Source organism: Corvus hawaiiensis, chromosome 29, assembly GCF_020740725.1.
Source record: "Corvus hawaiiensis isolate bCorHaw1 chromosome 29, bCorHaw1.pri.cur, whole genome shotgun sequence".
NCBI classification, from domain to species: Eukaryota; Metazoa; Chordata; class Aves; order Passeriformes; family Corvidae; genus Corvus; species Corvus hawaiiensis.
The window spans coordinates 2,073,866-2,097,445 of record NC_063241.1 but is presented as its reverse complement, the minus strand read 5'-3'; the positions used below and the strand labels follow the sequence as shown (position 1 = coordinate 2,097,445).

Below are 23,580 nucleotides of genomic sequence, written 5' to 3'. Positions count from 1 at the left end.
ATCCACACATCCCTTAGACCTGCTTACCCAGGAATTTCCTTACTCAACGTTTACACAGAGCAAAACACTCAACGCTGGCAATAAAGAGCAAAGCAAAGCGTTCCACGCTCAGGATTTGGCGCAGGCAGGAATTCTCATTATTCCTCTATTGCAATCAGCCAAATCCATTTTCTCCAGACCTGGCGCAGGCCCACAGCCGAGCGCAGCACAGTGAGTAGCCACTCACACTGGAACCACCTTTATTAACACCACTTGTAGGATCCTCCTCCTTTAGCTCGCCTGGTGAAAACATTCTGGGCCAGGAAGCAGCAGCTGGGGGTGTTTGGCTACATGTCAGCACTTTTCCTTTCCTAAATACCCATCTGCCCTCTACTGGTGAGCAATCCTAGGGTTGGGTTTTTTCTCCCCCCCCCCACAAGATTTTCACACTCGAGGTCCCGTAAAACCTTACCTGAGGTGGTTTTGGCGTTTGCTGAAGGGAAGAGATTGAGAACTTGCCCCGGTGTAAGAATGAAGATGGGAGCCACAGTGTTGGCGATGGGATTTGTTCTCTGGGTGAGCGTCCCCCCTCCTCAGACCCTCAGAGGCTCCTCCAGCCCCTTCCCCACTGGCAGTCCTCTGAACCCCTCATGGGTGTCCCCCATCCTCAGACCCCTAAGATCGCCCCTCTCAGAGGGTCGCCCAGGCCCCTCCTTCCCTGGGAGTCCTCTGAACGCCTCATAGGGGTCCTCCCTCCTCAAGACCCCCAAGATCGCTCCTCTCTGAGGGTTCCCCAGCCCCTCCCCTCACGAGGGTCCCTGAAGCCCCTCACGAGGGTCCCTGAAGCCCCTCACGGGGATCCCTGAAGCCCCCCTCAGCCCCAGCCCCGCTCACGGAGCTCGGTCCCTCCCCGGCCCGCGGCTGCCCCGCCCCCGTTGCTGCCCCCGCCCCTCCCGCCGTGGCCTCACAAAATGGCGGCCCCGGCAGCGAGCCCGGGTGAGCGGAAGGATACAGGATCGGTAGCAAAAGAGTCCCTTGAGGAGACGGAGACAGATCGGGCTGCTCCTCCACTCGCTCTGCCGCAGCGGGAACCGTGGGGAAGGTGGAAATTTCTCCTTCTTTTCTGCGCCGTTCTCCCCGCCCTGGGGCCGTCGGGAGAGGCCTGGCATGGGAGTGTTTTCCTCTGGCGGAAGGACATCAGTCAGTGGAGTGAAGCGCCGTGAGACGCCCCTGGAGTTAGATCCGGCAGGGGCGTTTTGGCGCCAAGTATAAAATGGCGGCGGCGCCTCACTGAGGTGTGGGGGTTTGTGTGTTTATTGTAGAGTTTTGATAATGAGTGTCTGTAAATATATCGCTATTTGTGTGTGTATTTCAGTAGTTTGAGCGTATCTGTCCTCTCTGAGTGTCTTCCAGTCCAGGATTGAGCTCCCCTCAGGCTGCCAAACCCCCCTTTCCAAGTTGTGTTTCTGCCTTGGGTGCCCCGACTTGTCCAAAATGCCCTTTTTTGAGGTAAATTTGAAACTCTGGGGCCTCTTTCTTCTCTGAGGTGTTTTACTGTGGGGCTTGGAAAAGTTGAAGTGTAGATAATATCCTTAATGTGCTTAAAATAATCCTTTAGGCTTAGTTTTTCCATGCTTAAGACCTCCACAGCATGTGCAAAGACGTAGGGGTGAATTCTAAGCTCACCGTAAAGAAATTTAAGACAATTTAATGCCAAAGAGCTTGATGTCAGTCTACATGTCCACAGGAATGTGTATGTTTTAAACTGATTTTATTTAAACTTTCATAATAAATACTTCTGCAGGTTTTCCCAGCTGGGAACACGGAAGTCAAACAGCTCTGCAGAGGAGAGTTTACATTTTTCACCTCTGGTTTTACACAGATGGTTCAATATCAGCAAACTTGATTATTTCTGGAGGTTACAGGAGAGTTGCATCCCATTTTCATAGCAGAATGCAGATTTTTCCCAATTTTTGCCTATTTCTGGCACTTTTTAAGTACTGCCTCAGCCTGCCCCCAGCCACATACCCCCCAGCTCTCAGGATGATTTTGGGATGCTCCACATCACTTCACCCCAATCAAACCCAAAAAAAAAGCACATTCAACAAGACAAACCAATCCCAGAAAACAATCTTGGGGATGGGGGGGTGGGGAAACCTGTTTAAAAGCCAAAAATTATTCCAAGTTGGGTTTTTCCCCCCATTTTGAGATGATGCTCAGAAATAAACCTCAGCAGGTGAAAATCTCCCCGGAGAAAACTCAAGGCTTCCACTCGAATGAATGCAGCATTGCTTGTTGTTGTTTTTCAAGGGATTGATTAAGCGGGTGGAAAACTTGAAATATTTTCACTTGGGGGTAAGATCAAACTAAATTCTCCTTCTTATCTTTCAGCTCTGCCCCATCAGCCTTCCAGACCCCACAATGTACCTGGTGTCTGTCCCGGTCAGGAGTTGCACCGCGAATAAACCACGTGGGGCGTAAAAAAAGGATGAAAAAAAATCAAATTTGGGGCGATGAACACCCAACAAGGTCACCAAACAAGGTCAGAGCAGTTCCATGTCTATTTACCCTCCTGGACATAATTTTTCCAGCTTGGGTTCATACCACAAGGCTCAAAGTGATTATTTTTCTCAAGAAATAGGTTTGTGCTGATATCTTGGGCACATCCCTGCCTCTTCCACCTTGCATTCCTGAGGGGAAGGTTAAGGGACGAAGCAGATTTTTGAGAAATTGGGCCAGGGGAGCGCAGAGAGTCGATGCTTTCTGCAAAACGAGGGCGATTCCCATTGCTCCTCCGGCGCCCCATTTGCACAAATGAGTTTCTTAAAAAAGCACATGAGAAATGAGCTGAGAAATTGTCACACAGGGCGGGGACAGCTTGACAAGGGGGGGTGGCACCTCCCCAACCCTCTGGCAACGGAGAGGGGCAATCAGGGGAGCTATTTCTGCCCCCTCCCATCATCTTTGCCCCTGGCACTGTTACCCCCCACTCGCACCGTTGTGATTCCTGGAGACGAAAAGGGGGAGAAGGTGGAGAGGGGTTGGAGATTTTCGGGGAGCCCATCACCGTCAAGGCCACGGTGAACTGCTGAGTGAATGAGCAATGGCAAAACTGCCCAGAAACCAAAAAGAAAACCACCAACAAACCAACCCAACAGCCTCCAAACTGACAACAAAACCAAATCCTGGCATGCCTGGCGGAAAGGGAGAGAGCGGCGGGGTGAGGAGAGGCAGGAAGGGCTTCAAATTAAATCGAAATCTAAGGAGCTGATGCTGGCAATGGGAGCTCGCCAGAAGTTAAAGCTGTTGAACTGCAGCAGACTGTCCTCTTCCTGGGAGAGGTCCTGGCTGTCCCGGTCACCGAGCTTGCCCAGGCCTCCCTTGGGCTTGTAGAGGGCCATATCTCCGAGCCCCAGCCCCTCCAGCTCGGCCACGTCCAGCCGTGGGATCGGCATCCTCCAGTAGATGAAGGAGTCGTACTGGCTGCTGATGGTGTCCAGCATTTTCAGGCTGTGAAAGGGGTGAGGGGAAAGAAGAGGAAGAGAAAAGCTCTACCAAAGACACAGGAATTGCCCCAAAGTGGCCAAAAATCTCAGGCGTTGCCATGTCGACCCTATCGCATAGGATAATCCCCAAAAAGGAGTTGATGGGGTAGGAGAGGGTGGGATCGTGGAGGTTTGACTCTAGGCTGGGTCTAACCGCAGGCTTGAGCTCTGCCAGAGTTTTATCCACTGCCTTGGCCACGGCCCTTCTCTGCAGCGTAATTTGGAGGGGGCCCAAGGGACTTGTCACCCTGTGCCTCAGTTTCCCCACCCAAACAGCACAGCAGGGAAGGACAGGGTGGGGATTATCCTCCTGAAATCCATCCTGCCAGCACTGGGGAGCAGAGGTGGGGGAGCAGCATCCAGATGAACTCTTTTTCCACAACCTGCACGCACGTGTCTCCCTTTCCCTGTGCCGAATCCCTATGGAATGGGCAGTGAGGGGGGGGGGTCCCTGTGCAGCCCCCTCCTCCTGATCCCACCCCATCCCTCCCTCCCATGACCGAACCCTCTAGAAAGGGCTGGAAGAAGCCTTGCCCGGCATTCCCACCACACCCCACCCATCCCTGCCGTGCCATCCATCCATCCCTGCTGCAGAATTCCCCCTGCAGCCCCACCCCGATCCGCCAAAAAATTGGGAAAGAGCAGGACAAGACGTGGATCGGCTCCTTCCGCGGCAGGAGCTGAGTCACTGCCTGGCTTCTCCCTGGCAGGATTATGTCATTCACCTCCTCGTTTGGCATCGGAGGTGGGGAAAATACCAGACTAACCCAAAACATCCTCATTTTCCTGCTGATTCCCTTGTCTTAAATCTCGGAAATCAGAATTCTCGAGGATGATTCAGGCATACTTTGGATCATGCCCTGTCTGTGCGATGAGGGCTGATCAGCTGCTAAATTTAAGGCTCTGGATGTCACTCAGAGCCTATGAAAGGCTCCTGTGTCACTCCCTCAGGGTAAACCGAGCCACATGACTTTAAAATAGTCTCTTCCCTGGGAATTTATCCCTGGGGGTCCATCCCTAGGGATCTATCCATGGGTTTTTTGCTGCACAACAGCAGAGAATTATTAATGGTGATGGGTGTTGCGGACTTGGATTTTTAAGCCTCAAAAGGTGAAAAATTGGAGTTTAGTGACAAGAGAAGGAAAAAGAGAGTTTAGTGACAAGTAAAATAACCAAATATCCAGTAAAAGGGAATGAATATGGGGGGGAAAAAACCCTCTTGTGTCGCGTGTCACCCCTAAAAAAGAGCATTTCCCACAGGATCACTGTGCTCTGCTCATCTCAGGGAAGCAAAACCACTTTTATCCACTTAATCCCCGCTGGCCGTGGCTTATTTCCCACCTCAAAAAGAAACTCCAACACCCTCCTTCGCCCAAACCTCTTCCAAAACAAAAAGCATCCTCTGGCTGTGCATCCTCCCCGGCTCGCATCCCTTACCTGCGGAGGGTGGACGGATGGGTGAGCTCGATGCCGGCCGGGCTCTTTGTGCCGGGAAGCCGCGGGCGGTGCAGCGTCGCTTTTGTCTGTCTGCTGGCGCGGCTGGGTCTGCAATGCAGCCCCTCGAACTGCCCTTCCTCGTGGGGGGAGGATGATGATGGCAGATGAGTCAGCGGCTCCCACCCGCGCCAGGGAGGGGGAGGACGGCAGGGGCGGAGGCGCGGGGTGGAGGATGCTGCGCGCTGGACCCCCAAGACGAGGATGTATGAAACCTGCAGCAATTTCCAATTCGCTCCTGAAGCCTTCGGCTTCAGTGTTTTTGGGGGGGAATAACGGGGAATTTTCAGTCGGCAAGGAGCTGGGGAATATTTCTTTTACCTGCGTGTGAAGAGATGGGGTGCTGTGGTAACCCCAAACCTTGGGAGGGCACTGTGCAGGTCAAACACAGGGAAATTTAGTTCAAAAAACCCTGAAAAATTGTTTGGTTTTTTTTTTTTTTTTTTTTTTTTTAATCTGAGGCTGAGGGTGTTTGGTCCTGAGGCCACGCGGCAAAAATATCCCAGCTTTGTGGCTGAAGCCAGACATGGAGCTAGAAATAGAGGGAGACACCAAAAACTGCTATCACTGCCAGGGCTGAGGGGGGGCTTCAAACCAGTGTGGGGGCACCTCACACCCCACTTTCCCCCACAGCTGCTGCTGTGTCAGAGGGGCAGCAAAGAAAACCCCATGCAACCCCTCAGACCAGGGAATCTCCCTGCCCCAGCACCACTGAGACCCCAAACACCCTTTTTTGAGGGGCACGGGCCAGATCCTCACACCTGAGAGGCTGAGGGCAGCCCTCGCCCTCCTCTCCCTGGGCTTTGCCTGAGATCAACATTCTTTTGGGGCTTTAGGGGTTTTTTATTTCCTCCCTTTTCCTCCCTGTTCACTGTGTGCAGCTCATTTCTGATGGTGCCAAGCAGTTCTGCCAGTGCTCAGCTTTCAGCCAGGCTATTTCTGCCTCCTCCTCCTCCTCCTCCCAGCACTGTCATGGGCAAAGAGGATCCCATGTTCCCTGCTCCAAAATAGACCCTTGGTCTCAGTTTGGCCCCTCCAGCACCCGGCACAGGGAAAATTCCAACTGGGGGCCCTTTGGAGGATGTTGATCCTTCCAAGGGGTTGAGCAGCTGTGTTTTTGGGGGTCCCCCAGGCCATGGGGTGCAGTTTGGCTGAGCGACTTCATATGGAGCTGCATGTCACCCGTCTCCTTGCTCTTCAGGGTCTCTGTCACCTGCTCACACATGACAACCCAAAGACTGTGATGTCCTTCTCTGAGCAGGGACCTGGGACTGAACCCCCAAGGGGACATAGCAATGAGGGCACCGCTCTGGGCTTTACGATTTTGGGAGGGCTGCAAGTGGGACAATGTCCTCTGGCAGCGCAAACACCAAAAAATAAAAGGGGCTCTTCAGCTGAAATGAGGTCACGAACACTTGGGGTATTATCAGCCAGGGCCACCCGATGGCTGGGGACAGGCGTGGGACAGAGACCCGACTGAGTGGGGACAGTGCTGCCTTGTTCAGGATTTCTGGAGTGGGAGCAGTGGGGATGGTTGGGATTTGGGGCCTGACACGGGAAGGGACACTCTGGGGCTCACACAGGGGCGTCTCCTATGTGGGACCCTCCAGGTGGGATGGGGACCTGCAGGAGGGAACACCCCAGAGGTCACGGTCCACTTTGGCCAGTGGCTGGAGCCACGGGATTGTGTCAGCAGCTGTGGCAGGACCGTGGCAGTGGTGGTGGCAATGACAGGACCATGGTGGTGACAGTGGTGCCAGGGCGGTGGTGGCAGGACCAAGGCAGTGGCAATGGCAGGACTGTGGTGGTGGCAACACCCCACCAGATGTTGTGCAAGAGGAAGGGCACCCAGCTGGAAATGGTGAAACCACTCAACACCGGCTGCAGGGTGGTCCGGGGGTTCCCACACCTTTGGGTGCCGCAAGGGCTCTGGTGTATCCATGGGAAAACCGGACATAAGGCTCCAGGGCAAATGGGAGCGTAACCGGCACTTGCTGGGGACCCCCAGTCTTGCCGGGCACCCCCAGCCCTACCTGGTCCCCTGGGATTCCCCCAAACACCAGCTCCTGGAAATCCCAAGCCCCTCCACCCCCAGCTGGGGACCCCCAGTCTTAACAGGACCCCAAGAACCCCCAGTCCTTCTAGGACCCCAGACACTCCCATTCCTACCGGGATCCCCCAGCCCTTCTGGGGCCCCGGGAATCTCCAGCTCTCAGTCCCCATGCGGGGACCTTGGGTACCCCAATTCCTAGCGGGACCCAGAGCCCCCCAGCCCTACCCGGACTCCGGGAACCCCCAGCCCCGCCGCCCCCCCCCCCTGCAGTGCCGGCGGTGCCCAGGGAGGGCGCTGTGCCGGGGCCGGGCCGGGCCGAGCCGCGCCGGGCGGCGGGAGCTGCGCCGCGTCCGCACCGGGCCACGCCTGGGGCTGCGAGCGGGGCACCGGCACCGGCACCGCCATCCGCACCGGCACCTCCCGGCCACGCCTGGGGCTGCGAGCGGGGCACCGGCACCGAGACCCGCACCGGGACCAGGACCCCCGAGCCACGCCTGAGGAGGTTGCGAGCGGGGCACCGGCACCGGGACTCGCACAGGGATCGGGACCTGCACTCCTGGGCCACGCTTGGGGCCGCTGCGAGCCTGACACTGAGACCGGGACCGGGACCTGGACTCCCGAGCCACGCCTGGGGCTACGAGCCGGACACCAGCACCGGGACCCGCTCCCGCGCCGGGACAGGTAATGGGGCCGCCACCGGGACGGGAACCGGCCCCCTCCGGGGGGTGCAACCCCGCGGAAGGGCCCCCGGAACCGCCGTAGGAAGGCGGAGAGCGCACCGGGATCGGCACCGGAACGGCAGGGGGGCGGCGGGACGACCCCCCTTGCAGCCCGCTGGTGCAACCGGGGAGTCCTCCCGGGATCCCCAGCGCTGCCGGGACCCCCCAACCCTACCAGGGCCCCCGGGGTCCCAAGCCCTGCTGGGATCCCGTAACTCCACGGAGCTCCGGGGGTCCCCACCATGTCAGCAGCCGTTGCCCCGGGGGTCGCAGCCGGGACCGTCCCACGCCAAGGAGGTTCACCTCCCCTCTGCCGCCCCATCCCGGGGGTCCCGGGCCCGCAGCCGGGGCACCCCAGGACTCTCACCCGGTCCACCCCTGTCCCCACACGCTGGCCTCCCTTCCGAACTTCGGAAGACCCCAGCGGGTACCCTTGGAGTGGGTGACCCCCAGTGCTGGCCCCCCCTGCCCGGAGCCCGCCGGTGACGCAGAGCCGAGCGGTGGTTTCCCAACCGGGAAGTCATTTTGCCTATGCCGGCACGGGCCGGGCCCAAAGCCGCCCTGCCCGGGGCCACCGAAGGTGGGCTGAGCCCGGACACGGCTCCTCGCAGGGTTGGGCTGAGGGTGTGCGGGGGGCCCCCCAGAGCGGGGGATCGGGGCGCCTGCAGCCCGTGGGACCCGACAAGAACCGCCCGGAGCCGGGGCAGCAGCCGGAGCCGGCCCCGCCGTCGCCCTTCGCGAGGACGTGAGGCCCTGGCGGGTGCCGGAGGGGATTTGGGGGCCGGAGGGGTCCGGGCAGGGGATGGTGGCCGTGAGAAGCCCTGGAGGTTTCCACGGGGATTCACTGGTGGCTCGTACGAGGCTGAGCTCGCTCTCGGGGCTCCCCACGGAAGCTCCGGGAGCGGTTGCAGCGCTGAATTTCGGGGGTACCTCCCCAGCAAGGCCTTTCCGCTGCACCGCCGGATCCCAGCGCTACGGCGGGGCCGGCTCCGGCAGCCGTGTTTCCTAAGGAAATCAGGCTGGGAAGAAAACGCAGCCCTCTCCTCCTCTGCCCCGCAGCCGGAGGGAGAGGCCGGGTTTGCCCGGGGGGTGCCGGGGCACGGCGTGGGCACGGAGCCGGTGTGCACCAACCGGGACGTGTCAGTACCTGCCCGTTCTCAGCGGCCGCGCTCGAGGAAGGGGCTGCTGGGGCACGGAGACCGGGCGGGGGGCACGGGGGGCTCCTCTGCTTGTGCCAGGCTGGCAAGTGGGGGCAGCGGCACAGTGGGCACCCACCCCCACGGGCCCCAATGCCATTGGGAATGCCCGGTTGTAGGGTCATTCCATAGGGTCCTTGGGGCCAGATCCTGACGAGGCCGTGGATGGGGCAGTGCCGAGGCTGAGCTCGGAGCCCCCCGGTTTTGGGGGGCTGCCCCCGCGGCCCCGCTCCTCCCTGCCAGGAGCAGGAAGTGCGGGCCGGACTTTGGTCCATCCGGCGTCGCCGGCGCAGGGGCAGAGGAAGGAACTTTTCCTGTTTGCCGGTGTGCTGGGGTCCGGCACCCATCGGCCGTGCCGCGACTCGGCTGGGCCGTGGGGACTCTCCCGTGGCTGATCCAGGGCTGTGCTCAGGCCACGGCCCCGCGTGGGCGGGTGAGTTCCCTGCGTGCCGCCGGGTGCTTTTGCGGCAAGGGAGTCGTCTCTCCTTGGCATAAGGGGAAGCCCCCATTTTTGGGGGTGAACCCCCCTTTCCACACCCCCTTGCCTACCCCAGGCAGGACCGTGGGAGTTTGGGGTAAAATCCCAGCAGCTCCTGTTTATTTCTCCCCCGCCTGCTCTTCAAGCTGGAGCGGAAGAGCTCAACCTCCGGCCCCTTTTCGGAAAGGCCGGGATATTTATAGCTGCCTGGCTCAGGGAGTTGGGATTTGCCATGGCTGCCTCCATCCCCCCCCATCCTGCCGCAGCATCCTTCAGCTGTGTCCTGCCCCGGGGCGGGGGACAAAGCTCGGGGCCCCATCCAGCCCTGGCCATGGGGACAGCTCTGGGGGGGTCTCTGTGTGATGCCCAGGGTCCCTGGTGCACCTCTGTGCGATCCCTGGGGATCTCTTTGCGGTGACAGGTGTCCCCTTGTGTGGTCTGTGTGTGACCCCAGGGGTCTGCTGGGGGGTCTCTGGCTTTTGTTGGTTGATGGAAAGTTGCTTTGGCATTAATTTGGGGAGGTGAGGCCTGAAAGCATCACCCTCCCTTCCCACTCACAGCCAGCTGCTCCTCTCCACAGCTGCGCCACCCCGACCAGGTGCCCCCAGGTGTGCCCATGGAGTGACCCTGCGCGGGGGTCCCGGCAGCTGTGCCAGCACGGGGGGACGCTGGCTGCCACCACCGCGAGCATGAGCGACTTCTGGCACAAGCTGGGCTGCTGCGTCGTGGAGAAGCCCCAGCCCGTGAGTACCTCCAGTGCAGCCATTTCGGGGAAGGGCGTGGGGTCAGCGGGGACTGACGGCCTTCATCACCTTGCAGAAGAAGAGGAGGAGACGGATCGACCGCTCCATGATCGGGGAGCCCATGAACTTCGTCCACCTGACACACATCGGCTCCGGAGACATGGCCGCGGGAGAGGGGCTGCCCATGGTACCCCCACGCTGCTGTGGGCGGGGTGGGGGGGCTCGGGTGGGGGGCTGAGGCTCGGTGTTGGGGTGTTGGGTCCCTGGGTTGGGTGACAGGTGGTGTTTTTGGGGTGGTAGGTGTTGGTTTTGGGGTGGTGGAATCCCACAGTTGGATGATGGGTGTTGCTTTAGAGGCGTTGTTTTGGGGTGCTGGCTCTCAGGGTTGGCTGATGGGTGTTGCTTTTGAGGTGCTGGGTCTCACAGTTGGGTGCCAGGTGTTATTTTGGGGTGCTGGCTCTCAGGGATGGCTGATGGGTGTTGGTTTTGAGGTGCTGGGTCTCACAGTTGGGTGCCAGGTGTTGTTTTGGGGTGCTGGCTCTCAGGGATGGCTGATGGGTGTTGCTTTTGAGGTGCTGGGTCTCCTGGCTGGGCAAGGGGGTGGCACAGGTGGGTGACAAGTCCTCTCTGCAGACCGGTGCTGTCCAGGAGATGAGGTCCAAGGGTGGCCGGGAGCGACAGTGGAGCAACTCCCGCGTGTTGTAGCGTGTGAGTACCAGGCCATGGCACCCTGAGCACCCACCACCCCCTCAGAGCCACCACTTGGGCACTCCCATAACCCATCCTCTCGGATTTTGCAGCTTCCTGGCTTTTTCAGCCCAAACTTGAACTGCCTGATCCCCCCCGCTGGAGGAGAAGCGACCTCGAGTGCTTTAACCCCGCGGTATTTATGCAGCACCACCCTCACCCAGCTCCCGGTGATTTTGGGTCGTCATCCCTCTGGAAAATCCCTCCTGCCCAGAGGCACTGGCCGGTGACATGGGGAGGGAGCGGGGACAACAGCCCCTACCTCCTGCCCCGCCTGGAAAGGACACAGCCACCCCCCTGAAACGTGCCAGGAGCTGCCAGGTGCAGCCCACATGTGCCAAATCCTCTCACTTTTCCCTTTTTCCACTCCGGTGTCTCCCATGGGCTGCATAGTGGTGCCTCAGATTCCCTAGGGAATCACGGTCATGGTGCAGAGGCAGATTTGCTGCCTCCCAGAACATCACAGAGGAGCAAAACCGGGATTAAGCCCTGATATTCTGGTGCCAAACCAGAATTAAACCCAAGATGTTCTGGTGTCAAACCAGGATTCCATGTGAAACCGGGATTAAACCCCAATTCTTTGGAGCAAAACCGGGATTAAACCCCGATGCTTCGGTGCCAAACCAGGATCAAACCCCAACGCTTCGGTGTCTCAGCGTCACCGAGCCCACAGTGCCTCCAGCCGGCATTCCCACCGCCGCCAAACTCCCACCTCCCTCCTTTTTTTAGGACACGTTCTTATTTTTAAGCTCCAAAACCCACCTGAGCAGCCTCCGTCGCCTCAGGGGCAGGACCGTGGCGGGGTCCCCTCCACCCCGGGATTGTCCCCGGCCCCGGGGCCTGACCCGAAAGGGCTCTGGAATTCAGGCGCGGGTGTACATAGTTTAATTAGCGCCAGGATTAAATATTAAATAGCACGTGCTGGGTGACAGAGCCTTTCCCCTGCGCTGGGCTTCGGTGGGAGCCGGGCTTTGCCAGTCCTGCGTCGTGCTGGGGGTCAGTGTTTTTTGGGAAAAAACATTCCAGCCTGGAAATAAATCCCTTGTGCTGGCCCAAGGGGTGGGTGCACAAAGCTGCCCCAGGCTCCTCGCTCCCTCCTCTGCTCCTGGAGCAGCCAAATCCACTGGGAGAAGCCAAGCCCGTTGATCTTCACAGCAGGCAGATGCCACTACTTGTATGGCACAACCAGTTTCCTCTGGCTGGGCTGGACTTGAGAGTGTGGCTGCACTGACACCCCCTCCTTGGACACCCCAAAATGTTCCTCTGACCCATTGTAGAGGGGATTGCACCCCATGGTTGGGGGGGAGGGGAGGGGAAGGTGAGGGCACCCCCAGTGCGAGAGGGGCAGCACCAGACCCATCCCAGAATAAAAGCCAAGAGCCAAAACTGGAAGAAATTGGAAATTTAATCCTTGGAAAACGGTGACAATCCTGGACGGCTGCATGTCCCAACCCACCCTTTGGGGCCCCCCACCGCCCCCCAAGGAAGGAAGATCGTCAAGAACTCGTTAACTCCCCCACCCCAACACCTTCATAAGGGGGTGCAACTACCCATGGCGTCCCCAAAAACCCACCCTGGGGACCGTTGGGGCAGAGGGAGCCCATTGTGGGGGACAAACCACGACGACAACCAGGAGCTGAGCTCTAACAAAGGCAGCTGCAACCCCCCCACACCCAGGCACCGCCCCGGGGCCCGCTCAGGGACCCCAACTTCTCATCCGGACCTCAAAAAGCCACGGGGTGCCCGCTGTTATTTCGGGGAGCCGGGGGGCTGCCCCGCGGCGATGCGGCTGACCCGCTCCAGGACATCCTGGGGACACAGCGGGGGCACGGCCTGCGCCAGTGGACACTCCTCCACCAGGCTGTTCATGGGGGTGGGCGGGGGCACCGCCTCCTCCTCGGGACCCCCAGCAGCTCCCAGGCCCCCCAGTGCTGCCCGCAGGATGGGCAGCACCTTCTTCCGAGCGGCCACGGCGTTGCCTTGGGCGTAGGCGACCACGCAGGGCGAGGGGCTGGGCAGCGGCTGCAGGAGCAGGGATGGTGTCGTCGCCTCCTCCAGCGCCCGGCACAGCTGTGGGGGAGCGAGCGTGGGGCTGGGACCTCCCCAGCACCCCCAAAACTGGGAGGTTCTGGGGCAAACCACAGCTGGGAACTGCCTGGCGGTACCTGACCCTGGCCCCCTGACTGACCGTGCTGCGGAGGGGCTCCTGCCGGCTGTAGACCGCGAGTTTCCGGGTGGGCTCGTGGCGTTCGTTAAAGGACACGGTCATGGCCACCAGCCCTGCGTAGCCACGGGCCTGGCAGAAAGCCTCCAGGTCCTGCAGCAAGCCAGGCCGGTGCAGGAACGTCTGGAGAGAGGGGAGGGGGTCTCAGCATCACCGTGATGTCCCCAGTGTGCCACTCCCTGCCTCAGTTTCCCCCTCACCCCCAAGCCTCACTTCTAGGTCCTCAAAGATGCCACTGATGGGGACGACCACGTCGTCACTGGAGAGGACTTTGAGGTCCTTCCGCAGCATCTGCTCCGTCGTCAGCCCTGGGAGGTGAGCAGGGGATGAGGCCCAGGCCACCTTCCTGTCCCCAAGGAGAAGGGGGGGATACATCTGGGTGCCACGGCCCTGGCACACACACCTGTGATATCAAACTTGGCTGTGTACAGGGCTTGGAACACGGCATCACGGGCTGGCAGCTCCGGGAACCTCTCCTCAAGCAGGGACACGCAGGCCACGTCCCTGGGTGTCACCTTGCCCGCGGCCGGGCTCAGGTTGACGCAGTCCAGCAGGATGGTGCCTGCGGGGACGAGCGGGACCGTGTTGTCACCGTCCCCCTGGGCCGGGGCTCAGCCAGGACCCCCCCCCCCCCCGTGCTCACCGTGCAGCAGCGCGGCCGTGGTTCTGTCCAGCACGCCCGGGGGGCCCTGCAGGATCCGCTCGGTCACCAGCGTGGCACAGGAGCCCACCGGCTCCACGGTCACCTGGCACGGGGGACCGCGGTCCCGCTCCAGCGGCCGGTGGTCCAGGACCTCCACCACGGCCTCTTCCAGGGCAGCGTCGGCACTGATGGGCAACAAGGGAAGGGTCACCCCTGGCAGAGCGTGGGAAATCCCTGTATTCCTTTCCTACCCTAAAAACACCCCAGAAACGCATCAGTTTGACCCACCCTGGGCGGCAAAATCAACCGAGGCTCTGGGTGGGTGGCCCTGGCCATCCCCCACCGTGCCACCCTCCCCCGGCTCACCCGGGCAGGACGTGGTGATCGACCAGCGTCAGGGAGAGCAGCCCAGCGTGGTGCAGCCCCCCCAGGTCGATCTCATCCCGAAAGATTAGGGAGGCGGCCGGGATTCCCCGATCCCGCAGCAGGAACGTCGTCTCCGTCCGGAGCGCGAAGTCAGCGCGGGGGATGTTCAGCACCGGCACGAAGGCGGCTTTGGGAGCCGGGGAGGTCTGCGGCGGGGGGGTGACACCCAGTGAGGCGTCCCCCGGGCCACCGGCGATCCCCAGGCCAGTGGCCGAGCCTCACCTGGGCCAGGAAATAGGCCAGGGCCAGCGCTGAGACGGTGGAGTCCAGGTCACAGGCTTCGTTGCCCATCACCACGTGGATCTCCTGGCGCTGCCGGACGTGATCCTGCCGGGATGGGAGGCGTCAGGCACAGCAGCAACGTGGCCCCGTCCTCCAAAAAAACCTCCAAACTGCTCCCTTGGCCTCATCACAGTGTCCTTAGAGCCACTCATCACAGGTGTCACCCGCAGATTCCACCCTCTGGACGAGCTCCTGGCATCCCTGGGCCTGGCTGGGATCCACTTGTGGCACTAAAAGCTCAGGGGTTTGGGGTACGTGTGTGAAGGGAGGTGCATCAGGGCTCCAGGAAAACCCACCTGAGCCACACCGACCACCGTGGGACCATCCCAGCCCTGCAGCCCTGGGAGCATTTAGTACTTTGAATGTGTTTTTTTCTAGAAATACTGAGTTTGGGGCTGGTTGTCCCCCCAAAACTTGGGTGTTTCACCCTCTTTTGCTTGCCTGCAGCAGCAGGAAAAACATGTCACTCCCCCAGGTCCCATCCCCCTGCCCTGTCATGCCCGTGGGAGCCGCCCCATCCCCTGGCCCTGTTTTTTTGGGACAATTCTCTGCTGCCATAAACCAGATTCGCTCATTTTTGGTAAAAGCTAAGGGAAAAAAACCCCCGAGAGCAGCTGCAGCCCAAACCCCTCAGCAGGTCCGGAGGTAGAACCAGGACAGGGCTGCAGCAGGGGGCTGGGAAACATTTTGGGGTGTCCCTGGTGTGGCTGTGCCACCTCAGACGGGGCACCACACCTGGGGGTATCGGCCCTCTGGAGACCCAGCACCTCTCTTTCCTGGGCACCTCTGCTCGCCACGACACCCCAAACCCCTGCACCCCCGTCCAGCGGGTGCTCATCTCCCCCTGCACCCCAATTCACCTGCACTCTGCTTTGCTGGGCACCGCTGCCCTATGCTCCCCTCGGCCCCACCGCACCCCCTCACCCCAATTCCCGCAGCTCAGGGGGCTGCGGGGCTCATGTCCCCCTGCACCCCAATCCCGCAGCTCAGGGGGCTGCGGGGCTCATGTCCCCCTGCACCCCAATTCCCGCAGCTCAGGGGGCTGCGGGGCTCATGTCCCCCTGCACCCCAATTCCCGCAGCTCAGGGGGCTGCGGGGCTCATGTCCCCCTGCACCCCAATCCCGCAGCTCAGGGGGCTGCGGGGCTCATGTCCCCGTACACCCCAATTCCCGCAGCTCAGGGGGCTGCGGGGCTCATGTCCCCGTACACCCCAATTCCCGCAGCTCAGGGGGCTGCGGGGCTCATGTCCCCGTACACCCCAATTCCCACCTTGCCCTCAGCCCCACACCCCCAAACACCCCCGAACAGCCCCGAACACCTCCGAACAACCCCGAACACCCCAATTCCCCCCCACACCCCCGAACAATCCCGAACACCCCCGAACACCTCCGAACACCCCGTTCCCCCCCAAACCCCCGAACAATCCCGAACACCTCCGAACACCTCCGAACACCCCGTTCCCCCCCAAACCCCCGAACAATCCCGAACACCCCCGAACACCTCCGAACACCCCGTTCCCCCCCAAACCCCCGAACAATCCCGAACACCCCCGAACACCTCCGAACACCCCGTTCCCCCCCAAACCCCCGAACAATCCCGAACACCCCCGAACACCTCCGAACACCTCCGAACACCCCGTTCCCCCCCAAACCCCCGAACAATCCCGAACACCCCCCAACACCCCGTTCCCCCCCAAACCCCCGAACACCTCCGAACACCCCCGAACACCTCCGAACACCCCGTTCCCCCCCACACCCCCGAACACCCCAATTCCCCCCGAACACCTCCGAACACCTCCGAACAATCCCGAACAGCCCCCCGTACCTGCAGAGCCGCCCGGTTCCCCGCCACGAACTGCTCCATGACGGCGCCGAGCCGCGCCCAGAACCGCCAGTACAACCCCAGTATAACCCCAGTATAACCCAATACAGCCCAGTATAACCCAATACAGCCCAGTATAACCCCACTACAACCCAACCCCGCCCCGCCCCCCCCCCCCCGCGCCGCACGGGGCTGCTGGGAAGGGGGGGCGGGGCCCTTCCCGGCATCCCCCGCGGCTGGGGGGGGGCTCGGGGGGACCCCAAACCCCCCTCTTGACACCCCAGAACCCTCCTGTGCTCCCCCCACCCCCCCTTCTAACCCCAGACCCCCCCCAAGCCCCCCCTGACATCCCCAAACTCTGCTGCGAACCCCAAAACGCGACAGCCCAACCCCCCCCCCCCCAACCGCCTCCAGCAGGGGCGACCCCCCGAAATTTTATTGCAACCCCAAAATTACACCTTTAATCCTCTTCTTCCTCCTCCTCCTCTTCCTCTTCCTCCTCCTCCTTCTCCTCCCCCCGCCCTAAATCCGCCTTCCCACGGAAAGCCGGAGCGTGCGGCTGGAGGTGGAAAACAGGCCCGTGCGAGGCTGGGAAAAGGGGGGAAAAGAGGGGAAAAAAGAAGAAAAAAGGGACAAAAAAGAAGAAGAAAGGGACAAAAAAGAAGGGGAAGAGGATAAAAGAAAGGGCAAGTCAAAAACAGAAGGGGGAAAGGAGGAAGAGAGAAGCAAAAAAAAGGAGTGCAAAGGAATAAAAAAGGATTAAAGAGGAAAAAAAAAGAAGGGGAACGGAGGGAAAAGCAGGAAAAAAAGAAGGAAGAAGAAAGAGAAAGAAGGAGAAGGGAATAAAGGAGGAAAGAAGAAGGAAAAAAGCGGGAAAAACAGGTAAAAGGAGGTTAAAAGGGTTAAAAAGGAGGGATCAAGTGAAAAAAGAAGGGGCAAAGGAGGGGAAAAAGAGGGAAAAGGAGGGGGAAAGGAGGGAAAAAGAAGAGGAAAAGAAGGGAAAGGAGAAAAAGGGAAAATGTGGAAAAAAAGAAGGGAAAACAAGGAGAAAGGAGCACAAACAAGGAATCAAGAAGAGGGGGGGAAAAAAAAAACCCAAACAAGGATTAGGGGAGGAAAAGGAAGGAGAAGCAGGAAAACACGGCGGGGCGGGATCCGAGCGCCGGGGGCGGGGGGGGAGGACCGGGAGGGGGTCCCGCGGTGACCCTGGGCGGGGACAGCGAGGGGTGGCCACGCCCCGGGACCCCCGGGCACCCTCGGGTCACCCCCCGGGACCCCCGGGCACCCCCGGGACACCCCCCGGGACACCCCCCGGGACCCCTCGGGACACCCCCCGGGACACCCCCCGGGCACCCTCGGGACACCCCCCGGGACACCCCCCGGGACCCCCGGGCACCCTCGGGCACCCTCGGGTCACCCCCCGGGACACCCGGACACCCCTCGGGACACCCCCCGGGACACCCCCCGGGACCCCCGGGCACCCTCGGGACACCCCCGGGCACCCCCCGGGAGCCCCGGGACACCTCCGGGCCACTCCCGGGACACCCCCCGGGACCCCCGGGCACCCCCGGGACACCTCCGGGCCACCCCCCGGGCACCCCCCGGGAGCCCCGGGACACCTCCGGGCCACCCCCGGGACACCCCCCGGGACCCCCGGGCACCCTCGGGACACCCCCCGGGACCCCCGGGCACCCTCGGGACACCTCCGGGACACCCCCCGGGACCCCCGGGAGCCCCGGGCCACCCCCGGTCCGGCCGGTCGGGCCGGCCCCGCCGCGGGCTCGGGGCGGAGCCGCGAGTGGGAATTGAAATGGGTGGCGTTCCCTGGCGTCTGTGCGAGTGTTGGACTGCGTTTGGTTTATTTTATTTTATTTTATTTTTATTTTATTTTATTTTATTTTATTTTATTTTTTATTTTATTTTATTTTATTTCGTGTTATTTTGTGTTATTTTGTTTTATGTTATTTTATTTTATGTTGTTTTGGTTTATTTTATGTTATTTTACTTTATGTTATTTTATTTTATGTTGTTTTATTTTGGTTTATGTTATTTTATTTCATTTTATGTTATTTTGTTATTTTGTGTTATTTTGTTTTGTTTTATTTTGTTTTATGTTATTTTATTTTATGTTCTTTTACTTTATTTATTCTGGTTTATGTTATTTTACTCTATGTTATTTTATTTTATGTTCTTTTATTTTGGTTTATGTTATTTTATTTCATTTTATTTTAATTAATTTCGTTATTTTTTTCATGTTATTTTATTTCATTCCATTTTATTTTGTTTTATTTAATTTCATTTTGTTTATTTCATTTTATTTCGTTATATTTCTTTTTTTATGTTATTTTATGTTATTTTATTTTATGTTATTTAATTTCATTTTATTTCATTATATTTCTTTTTTTTATGTTATGTTATTTTATGTTATTTTATTTAATTTCATTTTATTTTATTTTATTTTCTATCACTTCCTCATTTTCCATCCTAGTTTATGTCACTTCATTTTTTTTTATGTCGGTTTCTGCTTTATCTGTTATTTCATTTCATCCTGTCAGTTTATAACAAACGGGTCTGTAGTTACTTCCTTAATTATCAACCCCATTTATTTATCCATCAGAACGTTTTCCTGGTATTTCTTTAATTAATAATACTCCTCATTTACCAACTCAGCTCTCTCTGGGGACTAATCAGGAGCTGTATTATTTTATTTACCTATGTTAATAAATTAATTTATTTATTGTTACATTCTATATTGATTAATTTTAAAATTATTTGTATTATTCATATTATTTATATAATTTATATAATTTATATTATTTAATATCTGCTTGTTTGTTTGTTTCCAGAGGGCCCAGGACCCCGATTGTGGCAGGATTGGGGGGCTCAGAAGATTCTTGGTGAGCTGGGGGGGACTGGGGCAGCCAGGGCAGGAAACCCCAGGTTTGAAAGTGGAATTTGGACAATTCCCTTGATTTTTCCAAATCTCTTGTCCGTTTCAAAACCAATTTTTCCAATCCTCACGACTCTTTTAGAGCCAAATTCTCCGTTTCTTTTGAGTGTTTCAAAGACAAATTTTCCAATTCTCTTGTGCGTAGTGGAGCCAAAATCTCCCAACCTCTTGCCTGTTTCAAAGCCAAAATTTCAAATCCCTTCCTCTGTTTAAAAGCCAAATCCCCAATTTTCTTGACTGTTAACCCCCCAAATCACCCAAACCTCCCAACAACTTCAAAGCCAACACAAAGAAATGGGGCAGAAAAGAAAAAAAACCTCACCTAGACGAGCCAAATTGGACTAAAATCGATACATTTCTATTTTCCTCAACTACCCAGATTTTCCCTCCTAAAGGCTGAAATTTGGGATGCGGCTGCTCCTGGACAAACCCAGAGCGTTCCCAGGAGCCTGATCGGAGCCAGACCAGCCTGGGGAGGGTCCCATGGAGCAGGAGGGGACTCTCCCAGCCAGTCCCAGCAGCGAAGAGACCCCCCAGCCCCCCGAGGAGCTCGTCGAGGGGGAAAGAATTCCAGATGTTGCCCAGGAGAGCCCAGCACCGGCCAGGGAAGATGCCAGGGGGAAATCCGGGGAGCAGGAAGGGGTACCCAGCCCTGAGGGACCCCCGGGAGGCTCCTTGCAGGAGCAGCCCCTTCAGGAGGAGGGGTCCTCACTGGGTGCCCCCCAAAGCGTGCCAGGAGCCGGGGCTGAGCCCCCCCGGGCGCAGCCCCCCGGGAGGGAAGCGGATTTTTACTGCGTGAAGTGGATCAGCTGGAAAGGGGAGCGGACGCCGGTGGTCACCCAGAGCGAGAACGGGCCCTGCCCGCTCCTGGCCATCATCAACATCCTCCTCCTGCAGTGGAAGGCAAGAGGGGGGCTGGTGGGGAGGTTCTGGGGGGGGAGGTCTCCCCCCAAATCGCCAGGGGGAGGATCCTGGGGATGGTCGCCAGCGTCCTCTGGTTGCTGCCAGGTGAAGCTGCCCCCGCAGAAGGAGGTGATCACGGCCGAGGAGCTGATGGCACATTTGGGTGAGTGGGGACCCCCCCCACTGGCACCAGGATGGGGGTGGGGGGGGTCTGGGGGCTCCACTGGGACCCCCACATTCAGTGCTGGCGCTGGGGTGACGCCGCTGCCTCGCAGGGAATTGCATCCTGGCCACCCAACCCCGGGACACTTCGGAGGGGCTGCAGTTGAACTTCCAGCAGGTGAGGAGTTGACCCCAAAACATCCAACCCCATCGTCCTGGGGAGCTCGGGTGGCTGCAGGATTTGGGGTGGCACTTCGAGGAGCGCACCCCTCATCCCCCTCCCCGTGTTTCTCCTCCCTCCCAGAACATCAACGACACCATGACGGTCCTGCCGAAGCTCTCGACGGGGCTGGACGTCAACGTGAGGTTCACGGGGGTCTCCGATTTCGAGTACACCCCCGAGTGCATCGTTTTCGACCTCCTCAACATCCCGCTCTACCACGGCTGGCTGGTGGACCCCCAGGTGAGCATCCCCACCTGGCTGGGGGTTTCAGCTGTGAGGAGCTGGGGGCTCATCCTGGAGAAGGTGATCAAGCTGTGGATGGATGTCCCATCCCTGGCGGTGCTCAGGATGAGGTCGGACAGGGCTTGGAGCAACCTGGTCTAGTGGGAGGTGTCCCTGCCCGTGGTTTGGGGTGGTCTAGATGATCCTATAAAGCCCTTTCCCAACCCAAACCCCTCTGTGGTGTTTTGGATGGGGTTTGAACCTGAGCCAGCGGATGAGTCCCCTGCCCGTGGCAGGAGGTGCCACTTTGGATGTCCCTTCCCTCCCACACCCCTCTGTGCTGGGTCCATCCCTGCAGTGGGAGAACAGGAGCTCAGCTCCTTTCCCTGCCACCCCAACAGAGCCCAGAGCAGGTCCAGGCCGTGGGCAAGCTCAGCTACAACCAGCTGGTGGAGAAGATCATCACCTGCAAACAGGCCAGCGACTCCAGCCTGGTGAGCGAAGGTAACTCCCCTGCTCCCTCCCCGGGGTTCCTGGGGGGGACAGCTGGGCACCCCCAGCCCCGCCACGGCCCCGCTGTCCCCTCAGGGCTGGTGGCCGAGCAGTTCCTGGAGTCCACGGCGTCGCAGCTGACGTTCCACGGGCTGTGCGAGCTCACGGCCCGCGCCCGCGAGGGCGAGCTCGGCGTCTTCTTCCGCAACAACCACTTCAGCACCATGATCAAGCACAAGGTGTGACCCCAGACCCCTCTGGGCACCCCCCCAAACACCCACCAGGGCTGATTGTCCCCCGTCCCTTCTCCGCAGGGCCACCTTTACCTGCTGGTGACGGACCAGGGCTTCCTGCAGGAGGAGGGGGTGGTGTGGGAGAGCCTGCACAGCGTGGATGGGGACAGCTGCTTCTGTGACACCGAGTTCCACCTCAGCCACACCCTGGGCAAGGAGGGGGCCACCGCGGCCAGCCCGGACCACCGGCTGCAGCAGAGACAAGTGGACCAGGTAGGGGACAAGTGGTGGCAGTGAAGGACAGCTGAGTCCCATCCCAGCTCCAGGCGTGGGGAGGGATCCTGCAGGGTTGGGGCTCGCTGTGCTGACCCCCCCTTATTTGTGTTCCTGCCCCCTCCCAGGATTACATGGTGGCCCTGTCCCTGCAGCAGGGGCAGGACCCCCCCTCTGTGCTCAGCGACCTGGAGCTGGCACGGCAGCTGCAGCACGAGGAGTATCAGCAGCACCATCCTCATCCTCATCCTCCTCCTCAGCCGCTCCCAGCGCAGGTACCCAGGTGCCCTTCACGGGACTGCAGCACCCTGGGTGCTTCCCAACCCCTCACCCCTGCTCCGGGGGGGTGTAGTGATGGCCCTGGGGGGGTGTGGGGGGGGTCTCTGCTGGTCCCTCCACACCCCAGCCCTGTCCCTGTCCCCGCAGGCGGGCGGGCGTCCGGCCGGAGAGCGGCGGCAGCGGCAGAAGCCAGATTTGGACTGTGCCCTCCTGTAGCACCTCGTGCCCGTGGGGTCCCCACGGCCGGAGCCCCCCCTGAGTTCCCACTCTGGGCTCTCCAGGGAGATCCCGTGGGGTCCCTGTGGGCTGGAGTGGACACACGGATGAGGAGTGACCGGCTGCGGCCATCCCAGGACCACCCCAAACTTCTCAGTGGCCTTAAGGGGGGGGGGTCCCACTCAGGGGGGGCCCCCTCAGGGGGGTCCCACACCTCAGTCCATGCTCCGAGACCTGGGTGGACGCGTGGCTGGGGGGACACGTGCACCCCCCTGTTGGAAACGTGGCCTTAGCCCTTGGCAAGTAAAGGACTCGTCCCCCTGCACACGGAGCTGGCACCAGTGGGGGCTTCTGTGCTCCACGGGCACGCGGGTTTGGGGGAATCGGGGGGATTTTTGGGGTCACGGTCCCCTCGGCACCCCACGGGCACGTGGGTTTGGGGGAATTGGGGGGGGATTTGGGGGAATCAGGAGGGTTTGGGGTCACGGTTCCCTCGGCACCCCACGGGCACGCGGGTTTGGGGGAATCGGGGGGAATTTGGGGTCACAGTTCCCTCTGCACCCCACGGGCACGCGGGTTTGGGGGAATCGGGAGGGGATTTGGGGGAATCAGGAGGGTTTGGGGTCAGAGTTCCCTCCACACCCCACAGGCACGTGGGTTTGGGGGAATTGGGGGGGGATTTGGGGGAATCGGGGGGGATTTGGGGGAATTGGGGGGGGGGTTGGTCACGGTTCCCTCGGCACCCCACGGGCACGCGGGTTTGGGGTAATTGGGGGTGTTTTTGGGGTCACGGTTCCCTCGGCACCCCACGGGCACGCGGGTTTGGGGGAATCGGGGGTGTTTTGGGGGTCACGGTTCCCTCGGCACCCCACGGGCACGCGGGTTTGGGGGAATCGGGGGTGTTTTTGGGGTCACGGTTCCCTCGGCACCCCACGGGCACGCGGGTTTGGGGGAATCGGGGGGAATTTGGGGTCACGGTTCCCTCCGCACCCCGCGGGCATGCGGGTTTGGGGTAATTGGGGGTGTTTTTGGGGTCACGTTTCCCTCGGCACCCCACGGGCACGCGGGTTTGGGGGAATTGGGGGGGATTTGGGGGAATTGGGAGGGGTTTTTGGGGTCACGGTTCCCTCGGCACCCCACGGGCACGCGGGTTTGGGGTCCCCGCCGCGGGATGCAGTGGCGCGGCGAGGCCGCCAGGGGGAGACAGGGACGAGTGGGGTCTATGGGGCCCTATAGGGGGCACATATAGGGCGCGTATGGGGGGAGCAAAGGGCAC

At 59.7% G+C, this 23,580-nt stretch overlaps 4 protein-coding genes across 5 annotated transcripts; 2 read left to right on the top strand and 2 right to left on the bottom strand.

Moving 5' to 3' along the window:
- Positions 1-1,742: 1,742 nt before the first annotated feature.
- MLLT11 (MLLT11 transcription factor 7 cofactor) lies at positions 1,743-5,158 on the bottom strand. The gene is made up of 2 exons (XM_048288626.1): positions 4,962-5,158; positions 1,743-3,489 (listed from the first exon to the last, which is right to left on the bottom strand). The coding sequence occupies exon 2, from the start codon at positions 3,480-3,482 to the stop codon at positions 3,222-3,224; it is 261 nt and encodes an 86-aa protein (XP_048144583.1). The 5' UTR covers positions 3,483-3,489; positions 4,962-5,158; the 3' UTR covers positions 1,743-3,221.
- Positions 5,159-7,399: 2,241 nt separating this feature from the next.
- On the top strand, positions 7,400-11,871 carry CDC42SE1 (CDC42 small effector 1). Of its 2 annotated transcripts, none has more exons than XM_048288623.1 (5): positions 7,400-7,752; positions 10,045-10,207; positions 10,284-10,394; positions 10,841-10,915; positions 11,008-11,871. In XM_048288623.1, exons 2-4 carry the CDS (start codon positions 10,154-10,156, stop codon positions 10,910-10,912), a joined length of 237 nt encoding a protein of 78 aa, XP_048144580.1. In that variant the 5' UTR covers positions 7,400-7,752; positions 10,045-10,153; the 3' UTR covers positions 10,913-10,915; positions 11,008-11,871. The 2 variants fall into 2 exon arrangements, with proteins under 2 accessions (XP_048144580.1, XP_048144579.1); XM_048288622.1 differs by lacking the exon at positions 7,400-7,752 and adding an exon at positions 8,280-8,370.
- A 470-nt stretch (positions 11,872-12,341) lies between these two features.
- On the bottom strand, positions 12,342-16,507 carry PRUNE1 (prune exopolyphosphatase 1). The gene is made up of 8 exons (XM_048288558.1): positions 16,355-16,507; positions 14,470-14,574; positions 14,188-14,393; positions 13,822-14,006; positions 13,582-13,740; positions 13,392-13,486; positions 13,143-13,301; positions 12,342-13,024 (listed from the first exon to the last, which is right to left on the bottom strand). Exons 1-8 carry the CDS (start codon positions 16,391-16,393, stop codon positions 12,704-12,706), a joined length of 1,269 nt encoding a protein of 422 aa, XP_048144515.1. The 5' UTR covers positions 16,394-16,507; the 3' UTR covers positions 12,342-12,703.
- A 694-nt stretch (positions 16,508-17,201) lies between these two features.
- Positions 17,202-22,629, top strand: MINDY1 (MINDY lysine 48 deubiquitinase 1). The gene is made up of 11 exons (XM_048288549.1): positions 17,202-17,233; positions 19,198-19,248; positions 19,697-20,204; positions 20,310-20,367; positions 20,480-20,544; positions 20,671-20,829; positions 21,213-21,315; positions 21,400-21,542; positions 21,618-21,809; positions 21,938-22,084; positions 22,236-22,629. The coding sequence occupies exons 3-11, from the start codon at positions 19,785-19,787 to the stop codon at positions 22,302-22,304; spliced, it is 1,356 nt and encodes a 451-aa protein (XP_048144506.1). The 5' UTR covers positions 17,202-17,233; positions 19,198-19,248; positions 19,697-19,784; the 3' UTR covers positions 22,305-22,629.
- Positions 22,630-23,580: the final 951 nt, after the last annotated feature.

What these genes read in the sequence shown, in the direction of transcription:
- CDC42SE1 (XM_048288623.1), top strand. Translation starts at nt 10,154, where the DNA reads ATGAGCGACTTCTGGCACAAGCTGGGCTGCTGCGTCGTGGAGAAGCCC. An exon ending in TCGTGGAGAAGCCCCAGCCC is followed by an intron (nt 10,208 to 10,283) that starts GTGAGTACCTCC and finishes ATCACCTTGCAG; the next exon opens with AAGAAGAGGAGGAGACGGAT. An exon ending in CGGGAGAGGGGCTGCCCATG is followed by an intron (nt 10,395 to 10,840) that starts GTACCCCCACGC and finishes TCCTCTCTGCAG; the next exon opens with ACCGGTGCTGTCCAGGAGAT.
- PRUNE1 (XM_048288558.1), bottom strand. Translation starts at nt 16,393, where the DNA reads ATGGAGCAGTTCGTGGCGGGGAACCGGGCGGCTCTGCAG. An exon ending in CACGGCCGCGCTGCTGCACG is followed by an intron (nt 13,741 to 13,821) that starts GTGAGCACGGGG and finishes TCGTCCCCGCAG; the next exon opens with GCACCATCCTGCTGGACTGC. An exon ending in AGGAGCCCCTCCGCAGCACG is followed by an intron (nt 13,025 to 13,142) that starts GTCAGTCAGGGG and finishes GCTCCCCCACAG; the next exon opens with CTGTGCCGGGCGCTGGAGGA.
- MLLT11 (XM_048288626.1), bottom strand. Translation starts at nt 3,482, where the DNA reads ATGCTGGACACCATCAGCAGCCAGTACGACTCCTTCATCTACTGGAGG.
- MINDY1 (XM_048288549.1), top strand. Translation starts at nt 19,785, where the DNA reads ATGGAGCAGGAGGGGACTCTCCCAGCCAGTCCCAGCAGCGAAGAGACC. An exon ending in CTCCAGCCTGGTGAGCGAAG is followed by an intron (nt 21,316 to 21,399) that starts GTAACTCCCCTG and finishes CTGTCCCCTCAG; the next exon opens with GGCTGGTGGCCGAGCAGTTC. An exon ending in AGCAGAGACAAGTGGACCAG is followed by an intron (nt 21,810 to 21,937) that starts GTAGGGGACAAG and finishes GCCCCCTCCCAG; the next exon opens with GATTACATGGTGGCCCTGTC.